The 12,482-nt window shown below is 33.0% G+C and overlaps 1 protein-coding gene across 1 annotated transcript; it reads right to left on the bottom strand.

Moving 5' to 3' along the window:
- Positions 1-4,356: 4,356 nt before the first annotated feature.
- LOC109178477 (two-component response regulator ARR4-like) lies at positions 4,357-5,172 on the bottom strand. The gene is made up of 3 exons (XM_019328110.1): positions 4,828-5,172; positions 4,652-4,728; positions 4,357-4,536 (listed from the first exon to the last, which is right to left on the bottom strand). Exons 1-3 carry the CDS (start codon positions 4,985-4,987, stop codon positions 4,357-4,359), a joined length of 417 nt encoding a protein of 138 aa, XP_019183655.1. The 5' UTR covers positions 4,988-5,172.
- Between the last annotated feature and the right edge of the window lie 7,310 nt (positions 5,173-12,482).

Genomic DNA, 12,482 nt, shown 5'->3' on the forward strand with positions numbered 1-12,482 from the left:
TAATTTTACTTTACATTTTATAATATGATTTTTATTTATTAATTTTATTTTTATTAATATTTGGAATGAATTATGTGGTTGCGTTCAACGCACGTTCGATGCACGGAAATAGTGCTACTTTTTTCCTTTCCTCTTTTCACACTGACCTCACAAAAAACTAACTTACCAAATTTAATTTCATCTCTTTCCTCTCCCCTCTCCTCCAAATCCTCTCTCACCGGCCTCTAACCAAGAAAAAAAAATCAAGAAAAAATTATTGATTGGGAGTTTTACTACATGTACTCCATTTTTCTACTCCCTCACTCTCTAATGTGGCATGAATGATTGGTTTTGTTTTGGGTATATATATTATTTACATTTACCCCAAAAAAACAATGATTGGTCATCTTCAACCTATGGGTCGTCTCAAACAAAATGTTAACATCAAACTTTTGAGAGAGAGTAAAAGTTGGGAGTAGAATTTAAGAGTAGTAGTATTTTCTATAAATGGAATGCTCTAAGGGGGCGTTTGGTTTAGGTAATCTGAGTATGATAATGTTATATTACTTTGTTTGGTTTAAGTTATGAGATTACCTAATAATGTTATATTACGGTAATTTGGTCCCCGACTATTTTTTTTTTATCAAATAAGTCCCTCAACTTTAAAAATTTTAACCAATTTGGTCCTCCGTTAGATTTGCCGTTAGACTTCCTTTATCTTTGGACCAAATTGGTAATTTTACTATAGTCAAGGGACCATTTCAGTAATTAACTTTAAGGGTGGCGATTTGGTTCTGTTTTCCCGAACCGAACCATACCGAACATTGAAATAATTGATCGTACCGAACGATTCGGTTAAAAATCGAAAGAAAATACCGTTTGATTTTATTTATAATGATAATAACAATAATAATAATAATAATAATAATATTATTATTATTATTATTATTATTATATTTTAAATAAAATCAAACGGTAATTCCAGTCGTTTTTAACCGAATCGTTTGGTACGTTTAATTACTTTAATGTTCGGTACGGTTTAGTTTAGAAAGGCATGCCGGTGGGGAGCAACATGGGCACAGTTCCAGGCGGGCGGCCTTGGTGCCAACTGGTGCGAAAGAATTGATCGGACCGTAGCCCAAGCACAACGATTTGAAAACCAAATGTTCAACATATTCTGACAAAACTATCCTCATATATATTTATTAAATACAATTGCATAAACAACTTAGCCCTAGCCGCTTCTTTTTTACTCTAGTTTCCTCTTTTACCAAGTTACCCGATATCTCTCAATTTCTCTATTGAAATCAGTCTAACAGCTAGGTAGTCTCCCGATCTCTTCGATCAATGGCTAATTCATTAAAATCTTTATCATCTTGTAGCTTAACGGGAATAATTACTTTATATATTTATAATAATTTTACTTTACATTTTACAATATGATTTTTATATTTATTAATTTAATTTTTATTAATATTTGGAATTAATTATGTTGTTGCGTTCAACGCACGTTCGATGCACGGAAATAGCGCTACTTTTTTCCTTTTCTCTTTTCACACGGACCTCACAAAAAACTAACTTACCAAATTTAATTTCTTCTCTTTCCTCTCCCCTCTCCTCCAAATCATATCTCACCGGCCTCCGACAAAGCAAAAAAATCTAGAAAAAGTTATTGATTGGGAGTTTTATTACATGTACTCCATTTTTCTACTCCCTCACTCTGTAATGTGGCATGAATGATTGGTTTTGTTTTGGGTATATATATTATTTACATTTACTCCAAAAAAACAATGATTGGTCATCTTCAACCTATGGGTCGTCTCAAACAAAATGTTAACATCAAACTGTTGAGAGAGAGTAAAAGTTAGGAGTAGAATTTAAGAGTAGTAGTATTTTCTATTGATGGAATGCTCTAAGGGGGCGTTTGGTTTAGGTAATCTGAGTATGATAATGTTATATTACTTTGTTTGGTTTAAGTTATGAGATTACCTAATAATGTTATATTACGGTAATTTGGTCCCCGACTATTTCTTTTTGACCAAATACGTACCTCAACTTTAAAAGTTTTAACCAATTTAATCCTTCGTTAGTTTTACCGTTAGACATCTGTTAACTTTGGACCAAATTGGTAATTTTACTATAGTCAAGGGACCATTTCAGTAATTAACTTTAAAGGTGGCGGTTTGGTTCTGTTTTTCCGAACCGAACCATACCGAACATTGAAATAATTGATCGTACCGAACGATTCGGTTAAAAATCGAAAGAAAATACCGTTTGATTTTATTTATAATAATAATAATAATAATAATAATAATAATAATAATATTATTATTATTATTATTATTATTATTATTATTATTATTCTTATTATTATATTTAAAATAAAATCAAACGGTAATTCCAGTCGTTTTTAACCGAATCGTTTGGTACGGTTAATTACTTTAATGTTCGGTACGGGTTAGTTTAGAAAGGCATTGGGAGCAACATGGGCACAGTTCCAGGCGGGCGGCTTTGGTGCCAACTTGTGCGAAAGAATTGATCGGACCGTTGGCCAAGCACAAGGATTTGAAAACCAAATGTTCAACATATTCGGACAAAACTACCCGCCTATATATTTATTAAATACAAATGCATAAACAACTTAGCCCTAGCCGCTTCTTTTTTACTCTACTTTCCTCTTTTACCAAGTTACCCGATATCTCTCAATTTCTCTATTGAAATCAGTCTAACAGGTTGGTAGTCTCCCGATCTCTTCGATCAATGGCTAATTCATCAAAATCTTTATCATCTTGTAGCTTAACGGGAATAATTACTTTATATATTTATAATAATTTTACTTTACATTTTACAATATGATTTTTATATTTATTAATTTAATTTTTATTAATATTTGGAATTAATTATGTTGTTGCGTTCAACGCACGTTCGATGCACGGAAATAGGGCTACTTTTTTCCTTTCCTCTTTTCACACGAACCTCACAAAAAACTAACTTACCAAATTTAATTTCTTCTCTTTCCTCTCCCCTCTCCTCCAAATCATCTCTCACCGGCCTCTAACAAAGCAAAAAAATCAAGAAAAAATTATTGATTGGGAGTTTTACTACATGTACTCCATTTTTCTACTCCCTCACTCTCTAATGTGGCATGAATGATTGGTTTTGTTTTGGGTATATATATTATTTACATTTACTCCAGAAAAACAATGATTGGTCATCTTCAACCTATGGGTCGTCTCAAACAAAATGTTAACATCAAACTTTTGAGAGAGAGTAAAAGTTGGGAGTAGAATTTAAGAGTAGTAGTATTTTCTATAAATGGAATGCTCTAAGGGGGCGTTTGGTTTAGGTAATCTGAGTATGATAATGTTATATTACTTTGTTTGGTTTAAGTTATGAGATTACCTAATAATGTTATATTACGGTAATTTGGTCCCCGACGATTTTTTTTTTTTTACCAAATAAGTCCCTCAACTTTAAAAATTTTAACCAATTTGGTCCTCCCTTAGTTTTGCCGTTAGACTTCCTTTATCTTTGGACCAAATTGATAATTTTACTATAGTCAAGTGACCATTTCAGTAATTAACTTTAAGGGTGGCGATTTGGTTCTGTTTTCCCGAACCGAACCATACCGAACATTTAAATAATTGATCGTACCGAACGATTCGGTTAAAAATCGAAAGAAAATACCGTTTGATTTTATTTATAATAATAATAATAATAATAATAGTAATAATAATAATAATAATAATAATAATAATAATAATAATATTATTATTATTATTATTATTATTATTATTATTATTATTATTATTATTATTATTATTATTATTATTATTATTATTATTATTATTATTATTATATTTTAGGGAAAATCAACGATTTGGACCCTTAATTGTTAGCGAAATATCAATGTATCCCCTTAATCGCGAAATCATCGATTTAGTCCCTGGAAATAACTGTTTTTAGTTGATTTGGCCCCTCCGACGGTAGCCGGTTAAAAATCCGGCGATAGCTCCAATTTGGCATGGGTAATTTTGTCATTTCAGGGGTAATTTAATCCTCCTTCTCTAACAACCCCTCCTCTTCTCGCCGCAACTCCACAGAAACCATGGGTGCCATTCTTGGAAAGCTTCTTCCAATCAAACACCCATCCCAGGAAGCCCGAGACTCATCCAAGGAGTACCTCGGACCATCAAAGCTAATTCTCCCAACAAACCGAACCTGTAATCTGTCATCTCCGGTTGGATCTCTCTGTTCTGCTTTGACGTTGGCATCTCAGCAGGCAAAGCAACTGAAGTTTTGCCATTTTCTTGCTTCTTCAGCTTCTGCTTTGTCTGTAAATCAAGATCTATATGATCCTTCATAGGCTTTAATATATCACCTCTCACGCCCTCTTCTCCCACCATCTAAGCAACTGAAGTTCTGCCATTCAATCTGATCTGGTTTTAGCAGGTGCCTTCTTGTATATGTTGCAACTGAAACCAGCGCTTTGAGCAATTTATAGCCAGTCATTCCACGCATGCAATAATCTGTGATTATCATATCTACCTTCAAACCCTAAATTCACATCCACAAAACAATCATCAATCAAATTTTGCTGAAACCAAACCCATAAATATTCTACATTATGAAAGAGAAAAAAAAAATCAACAAATTTATGGAATTCACTTACATCAAACCCAACAGAACTCTCTTCCTTGTCCAATCCTAAGAATTGCAGAGCTCTACTCCCACTATCCACTGCTGTCACTGCAACAAACAAATTTTTTTTTCTTACAGTCTCAGTGAACATGGAAACTAACAGAGCAGTTGCCAATTTTCAGGGCGAAATTCCGGAGCGCGGCAAACCTTTGCAGGATGTAGTTTTGAGAAATTTCTCGATTACTTTCCTGTCGACGAGGCTATCGTCGACAGCGAGGACATGAACGCCGTGAGATTCTGAGGGCAGCGACAATCCGGCAGGTCCCTCAGCCCTCCGCCACCGTGAAAACACCCTGTTCCTCGCCATCTCTCCCACACAGCTGAATCCGCAAGCTTGCTGGGGAAAGAAGCAAAAGATTATGGTGATTTGAAGCTCATATATCGCAAGAACAAATTCGAAACTGAATCTCTGTGATTTCCTATATGATTTGCTGTGCGATTTCCTATACGATGCACGTTGCCATCTTTCCTCGCGCACATATACAAAGCTAGGCCGTCTCTTTCTCTTCTCATTTCTGAATTTGTAAATTCAAGGGCATTCAGGAGGGGTTGTTAGAGAAGGAGGATTAAATTACCCCTGAAATGACAAAATTACCCATGCCAAATCGGAGTTATCGTCGGATTTTCAACGGACTACCGTTGGAGGGGCCAAATCAACTAAAAACAGTTATTTCTAGGGACTAAATCGATGATTTCGCGATTAAGGGACTACATTGATATTTCGCTAACAATTGAGGGACCAAATCGTTGATTTTCCCTATATTTTAAATAAAATCAAACGGTAATTCAAGTCGTTTTTAACCGAATCGTTTGGTACGGTAAATTACTTTAATGTTCGGTACGGTTTAGTTTGGAAAGGCATGCTTGTGGGGAGCAACATGGGCACAATTCCAGGCGGGCGGCCTTGGTGCGAACTGGTGCGAAAGAATGGAACGGACCGTTGGCAAGCCTACAAGGATTTGAAAACCAAATGTTCAACATATTCGGACAAAACTACCCTCATATATCTTTGTTAAATAGAAATGCATAAACAACTTAGCCCTAGCCGCTTCTTTTTTACCCTACTTTCCTCTTTTACCAAGTTACCCGATATCTCTCAATTTCTCTATTGAAATCAGTCTAACAGGTTGGTAGTCTCCCGATCCCTTCGATCAATGGCTAATTCATCAAAATCTTTATCATCTTGTAGCTTAACGGGAATAATTACTTTATATATTTATAATAATTTTACGTTACATTTTACAATATGATTTTTATATTTATTAATTTTATTTTTATTAATATTTGGAATGAATTATGTTGTTGCGTTCAACGCACGTTCGATGCACGGAAATAGTGCTACTTTTTTCCTTTCCTCTTTTCACACGGACCTCACAAAAATCTAACTTACCAAATTTAATTTCTTCTCTTTCCTCTCCCCTCTCCTCCAAATCATCTCTCACCGGCCTCTAACAAAGCAAAAAAATCAAGAAAAAATTATTGATTGGGAGTTTTACTACATGTACTCCATTTTTCTACTCCCTCACTCTCTAATGTGGCATGAATGATTGGTTTTGTTTTGGGTATATATATTATTTACATTTACTCCCAAAAAACAATGATTGGTCATCTTCAACCTATGGGTCGTCTCAAACAAAATGTTAACATCAAACTTTTGAGAGAGAGTAAAAGTTGGGAGTAGAATTTAAGAGTAGTAGTATTTTCTATAAATGGAATGCTCTAAGGGGGCGTTTGGTTTAGGTAATCTGAGTATGATAATGTTATATTACTTTGTTTGGTTTAAGTTATGAGATTACCTAATAATGTTATATTACGGTAATTTAGTCCCCGACAATTTTTTTTTGACCAAATAAGTCCCTCAACTTTAAAAATTTTAACCAATTTGGTCCTCCGTTAGTTTTGCCGTTAGACTTCCTTTATCTTTGGACCAGATTGATAATTTTACTATAGTCAAAGGACCATTTCAGTAATTAACTTTAAGGGTGGCGATTTGGTTCTGTTTTCCCGAACCGAACCATACCGAACATTGAAATAATTGATCGTACCGAACGATTCGGTTAAAAATTGAAAGAAAATACCGTTTGATTTTAATTATAATAATAATAACAACAACAATAATAATAATAATAATAATAATAATAATAATAATAATAATAATATTATTATTATTATTATTATTATTATTATTATTATATTTTAAATAAAATCAAACGGTAATTCCAGTCGTTTTTAACCGAATCGTTTGGTACGGTTAATTACTTTAATGTTCGATACGGTTTAGTTTGGAAAGGCATGCTTGTGAGGAGCAACATGGGCACAATTCCAGGCGGGCGGCCTTGGTGCGAAAGAATGGAACGGACCGTTGGCAAACACAAGGATTTGAAAACCAAATATTCAACATATTCGGACAAAACTACCCTCATATATCTTTGTTAAATAGAAATGCATAAACAACTTAGCCCTAGCCGCTTCTTTTTTACTCTACTTTGCTCTTTTACCAAGTTACCCGATATCTCTCAATTTCTCTATTGAAATCAGTCTAACAGGTTGGTAGTCTCCCGATCCCTTCGATCAATGGCTAATTCATCAAAATCTTTATCATCTTGTAGCTTAACGGGAATAATTACATTATATATTTATAATAATTTTACTTTACATTTTACAATATGATTTTTATATTTATTAATTTTAATTTTATTAATATTTGGAATGAATTATGTTGTTGCGTTCAACGCACGTTCGATGCACGGAAATAGTGTTACTTTTTTCCTTTCCTCTTTTCACACGGAACTCACAAAAAACTAACTTACCAAATTTAATTTCTTCTCTTTCCTCTCCCCTCTCCTCCAAATCATCTCTCACCGGCCTCTAACAAAGCAAAAAAATCAAGAAAAAATTATTGATTGGGAGTTTTATTACATGTACTCCATTTTTCTACTCCCTCACTCTCTAATGTGGCATGAATGATTGGTTTTGTTTTGGGTATATATATTATTTACTTTTACTCCAATAAAACAATGATTTGTCATCTTCAACCTATGGGTGTCTCAAACAAAATGTTAACATCAAACTTTTGAGAGAGAGTAAAAGTTGGGAGTAGAATTTAAGAGTAGTAGTATTTTCTATAAATGGAATGCTCTAAGGGGGCGTTTGGTTTAGGTAATCTGAGTATGATAATGTTATATTACTTTGTTTGGTTTAAGCTATGAGATTACCTAATAATGTTATATTACGGTAATTTGGTCCCCGACTATTTTTTTTTGACCAAATAAGTCCCTCAACTTTAAAAATTTTAACCAATTTGGTCCTCCGTTAGTTTTGCCGTTAGACTTCCTTTATCTTTGGACCAGATTGATAATTTTACTATAGTCAAGGGACCATTTCAGTAATTAACTTTAAGGGTGGCGATTTGGTTCTGTTTTCCCGAACCGAACCATACCGAACATTGAAATAATTGATCGTACCGAACGATTCGGTTAAAAATCGAAAGAAAATACCGTTTGATTTTATTTATAATAATAATAACAATAATAATAGTAATAATAATAATAATAATAATAATAATAATATTATTATTATTATTATTATTATTATTATTATTATATTTTAAATAAAATCAAACGGTAATTCCAGTCGTTTTTAACCGAATCGTTTGGTACGGTTAATTACTTTAATGTTCGGTACGGTTTAGTTTGGAAAGGCATGCTTGTGAAGAGCAACATGGGCACAATTCTAGGCGGGCGGCCTTGGTGCGAACTGGTGCGAAAGAATGGAACGGACCGTTGGCGAACACAAGGATTTGAAAACCAAATATTCAACATATTCGGACAAAACTACCCTCATATATCTTTGTTAAATAGAAATGCATAAACAACTTAGCCCTAGCCGCTTCTTTTTTACTCTACTTTGCTCTTTTACCAAGTTACCCGATATCTCTCAATTTCTCTATTGAAATCAGTCTAACAGGTTGGTAGTCTCCCGATCCCTTCGATCAATGGCTAATTCATCAAAATCTTTATCATCTTGTAGCTTAACGGGAATAATTACATTATATATTTATAATAATTTTACTTTACATTTTACAATATGATTTTTATATTTATTAATTTTAATTTTATTAATATTTGGAATGAATTATGTTGTTGCGTTCAACGCACGTTCGATGCACAGAAATAGTGTTACTTTTTTCCTTTCCTCTTTTCACACGGAACTCACAAAAAACTAACTTACCAAATTTAATTTCTTCTCTTTCCTCTCCCCTCTCCTCCAAATCATCTCTCACCGGCCTCTAACAAAGCAAAAAAATCAAGAAAAAATTATTGATTGGGAGTTTTATTACATGTACTCCATTTTTCTACTCCCTCACTCTCTAATGTGGCATGAATGATTGGTTTTGTTTTGGGTATATATATTATTTACTTTTACTCCAAAAAAACAATGATTTGTCATCTTCAACCTATGGGTGTCTCAAACAAAATGTTAACATCAAACTTTTGAGAGAGAGTAAAAGTTGGGAGTAGAATTTAAGAGTAGTAGTATTTTCTATAAATGGAATGCTCTAAGGGGGCGTTTGGTTTAGGTAATCTGAGTATGATAATGTTATATTACTTTGTTTGGTTTAAGCTATGAGATTACCTAATAATGTTATATTACGGTAATTTGGTCCCCGACTATTTTTTTTTGACCAAATAAGTCCCTCAACTTTAAAAATTTTAACCAATTTGGTCCTCCGTTAGTTTTGCCGTTAGACTTCCTTTATCTTTGGACCAGATTGATAATTTTACTATAGTCAAGGGACCATTTCAGTAATTAACTTTAAGGGTGGCGATTTGGTTCTGTTTTCCCGAACCGAACCATACCGAACATTGAAATAATTGATCGTACCGAACGATTCGGTTAAAAATCGAAAGAAAATACCGTTTGATTTTATTTATAATAATAATAACAATAATAATAGTAATAATAATAATAATAATAATAATAATAATAATAATATTATTATTATTATTATTATTATTATTATTATATTTTAAATAAAATCAAACGGTAATTCCAGTCGTTTTTAACCGAATCGTTTGGTACGGTTAATTACTTTAATGTTCGGTACGGTTTAGTTTGGAAAGGCATGCTTGTGAAGAGCAACATGGGCACAATTCCAGGCGGGCGGCCTTGGTGCGAACTGGTGCGAAAGAATGGAACGGATCGTTGGCAAGCACAAGGATTTGAAAACCAAATGTTCAACATATTCGGACAAAACTAACCTCATATATCGTTGTTAAATACAAATGCATAAACAACTTATTCCTAGCCGCTTCTTTTTCTCTCTACTTTCCTCTTTTACCAAGTTACCCGATATCTCTCAATTTCTCTATTGAAATCAGTTTAACAGGTAGATAGTCTCCCGATCTCTTCGATCAATGACTAATTCATCAAAATCTTTATCATCTTGTAGCTTAACGAGAATAATTAAATTATATATTTATAATAATTTTATTTACATTTTACAATATGATTTTTATTTTTATTAATTTAATTTTTATTAATATTTGGAATTAATTATGTTGTTGCGTTCAACGCACGTTCGATGCACGGAAATAGCGCTACTTTTTTCCTTTCCGCTTTTCACACGGACCTCACAAAAAACTAACTTAGCAAATTTAATTTCTTCTCTTTCCACTCCCCTCTCCTCCAAATCATCTCTCACCGGCCTCTAACAAAGCAAAAAAATCAAGAAAAAATTATTGATTGGGAGTTTTACTACATGTACTCCATTTTTCTACTCCCTCACTCTCTAATGTGGCATGAATGATTGATTTTGTTTTGGGTATATATATTATTTACATTTACTCCAAAAAAACAATGATTGGTCATCTTCAACCTATGGGTCGTCTCAAACAAAATGTTAACATCAAACTTTTGAGATAGAGTAAAAGTTCGGAGTAGAATTTAAGAGTAGTAGTATTTTCTATTGATGGAATGCTCTAAGGGGGCGTTTGGTTTAGGTAATATGAGTGTGATAATGTTATATTACTTTGTTTGGTTTAAGTTATGAGATTACCTAATAATGTTATATTACGGTAATTTGGTCCCCGACTATTTTTTTTTTACCAAATAAGTCCCTCAACTTTAAAAATTTTAACCAATTTGGTCCTCCGTTAGTTTTGCCGTTAGACTTCCGTTATCTTTGGACCAAATTGATAATTTTACTATAGTCAAGGGACCATTTCAGTAATTAAGTTTAAGGGTGGCGATTTGGTTCTGTTTTTCCGAACCGAACCATACCGAACATTGAAATAATTGATCGTACCGAACGATTCTGTTAAAAATCGAAAGAAAATACCATTTGATTTTATTTATAATAAAAATAACAATAATAATAATAATAATATTATTATTATTATTATTATTATTATTATTATTATTGTATTTTAAATAAAATCAAACGGTTATTCCAGTCGTTTTTAACCGAATCGTTTGGTACGATTAATTACTTTAATGTTCGGTACGGTTTACTTTGGAAAGGCATGCCGGTGGGGAGCAACATGGGCACAATTCCAGGCGGGCGTCCTGGGTGCGAACTGGTGCGAAAGAATGGAACGGACCGTTGGCAAGCACAAGGATTTGAAAACCAAATGTTCAACATATTCGGACAAAACTACCCTCATATATATTTATTAAATACAAATGCATAAACAACTTAGCCCAAGCCGCTTCTTTTTTACTCTACGGTCCTCTTTTACCAAGTTACCTGATATCTCTCAATTTCTCTATTGAAATCAGTCTAACAGGTTGGTAGTCTCCCGATCTCTTCGATCAATGGCTAATTCATCAAAATCTTTATCATATCTTGTAGCTTAACGGGAATAATTAATTTATATATTTATAATAATTTTACTTTACATTTTACAATATGATTTTTATATTTATTAATTTAATTTTTATTAATATTTGGAATTAATTATGTTGTTGCGTTCAACGCACGTTCGATGCACGGAAATAGCGCTACTTTTTTCCTTTCCACTTTTCACACGGACCTCACAAAAAACTAACTTACCAAATTTAATTTCTTCTCTTTCCACTCCCCTCTCCTCCAAATCATCTCTCACCGGCCTCTAACAAAGCAAAAAATTCAAGAAAAAATTATTGATTGGGAGTTTTACTACATGTACTCCATTTTTCTACTCCCTCACTCTCTAATGTGGCATGAATGATTGATTTTGTTTTGGGTATATATATTATTTACATTTACTCCAAAAAAAAACAATGAATGGTCATCTTCAACCTATGGGTCGTCTCAAACAAAATGTTAACATCAAACTTTTGAGATAGAGTAAAAGTTCGGAGTAGAATTTAAGAGTAGTAGTATTTTCTATTGATGGAATGCTCTAAGGGGGCGTTTGGTTTAGGTAATCTGAGTGTGATAATGTTATATTACTTTGTTTGGTTTAAGTTATGAGATTACCTAATAATGTTATATTACGGTAATTTGGTCCCCGACTATTTTTTTTTTTTACCAAATAAGTCCCTTAACTTTAAAAATTTTAACCAATTTGGTCCTCCGTTAGTTTTGCCGTTAGACTTCCTTTATCTTTGGACCAAATTGATAATTTTACTATAGTCAAGGGACCATTTCAGTAATTAACTTTAAGGGTGGCGATTTGGTTCTGTTTTTCCGAACCGAACCATACCGAACATTGAAATAATTGATCGTACCGAACGATTCTGTTAAAAATCGAAAGAAAATACCGTTTGATTTTATTTATAATAAAAATAACAATAATAATAATAATAATAATAATAAT

The sequence above is a fragment of the Ipomoea nil genome, unplaced genomic scaffold (assembly GCF_001879475.1).
Source record: "Ipomoea nil cultivar Tokyo-kokei standard unplaced genomic scaffold, Asagao_1.1 scaffold0848, whole genome shotgun sequence".
NCBI lineage: Eukaryota > Viridiplantae > Streptophyta > Magnoliopsida > Solanales > Convolvulaceae > Ipomoea > Ipomoea nil.

Coding starts and splice junctions, on each gene's coding strand:
- LOC109178477 (XM_019328110.1), bottom strand. CDS start 4,987: ATGGCGAGGAACAGGGTGTTTTCACGGTGGCGGAGGGCTGAGGGACCT. Junction 4,729..4,827: donor CAAAACTACATCCTGCAAAG/GTTTGCCGCGCT, acceptor TGTTTGTTGCAG/TGACAGCAGTGGATAGTGGG. Junction 4,537..4,651: donor AGAGTTCTGTTGGGTTTGAT/GTAAGTGAATTC, acceptor ATGTGAATTTAG/GGTTTGAAGGTAGATATGAT.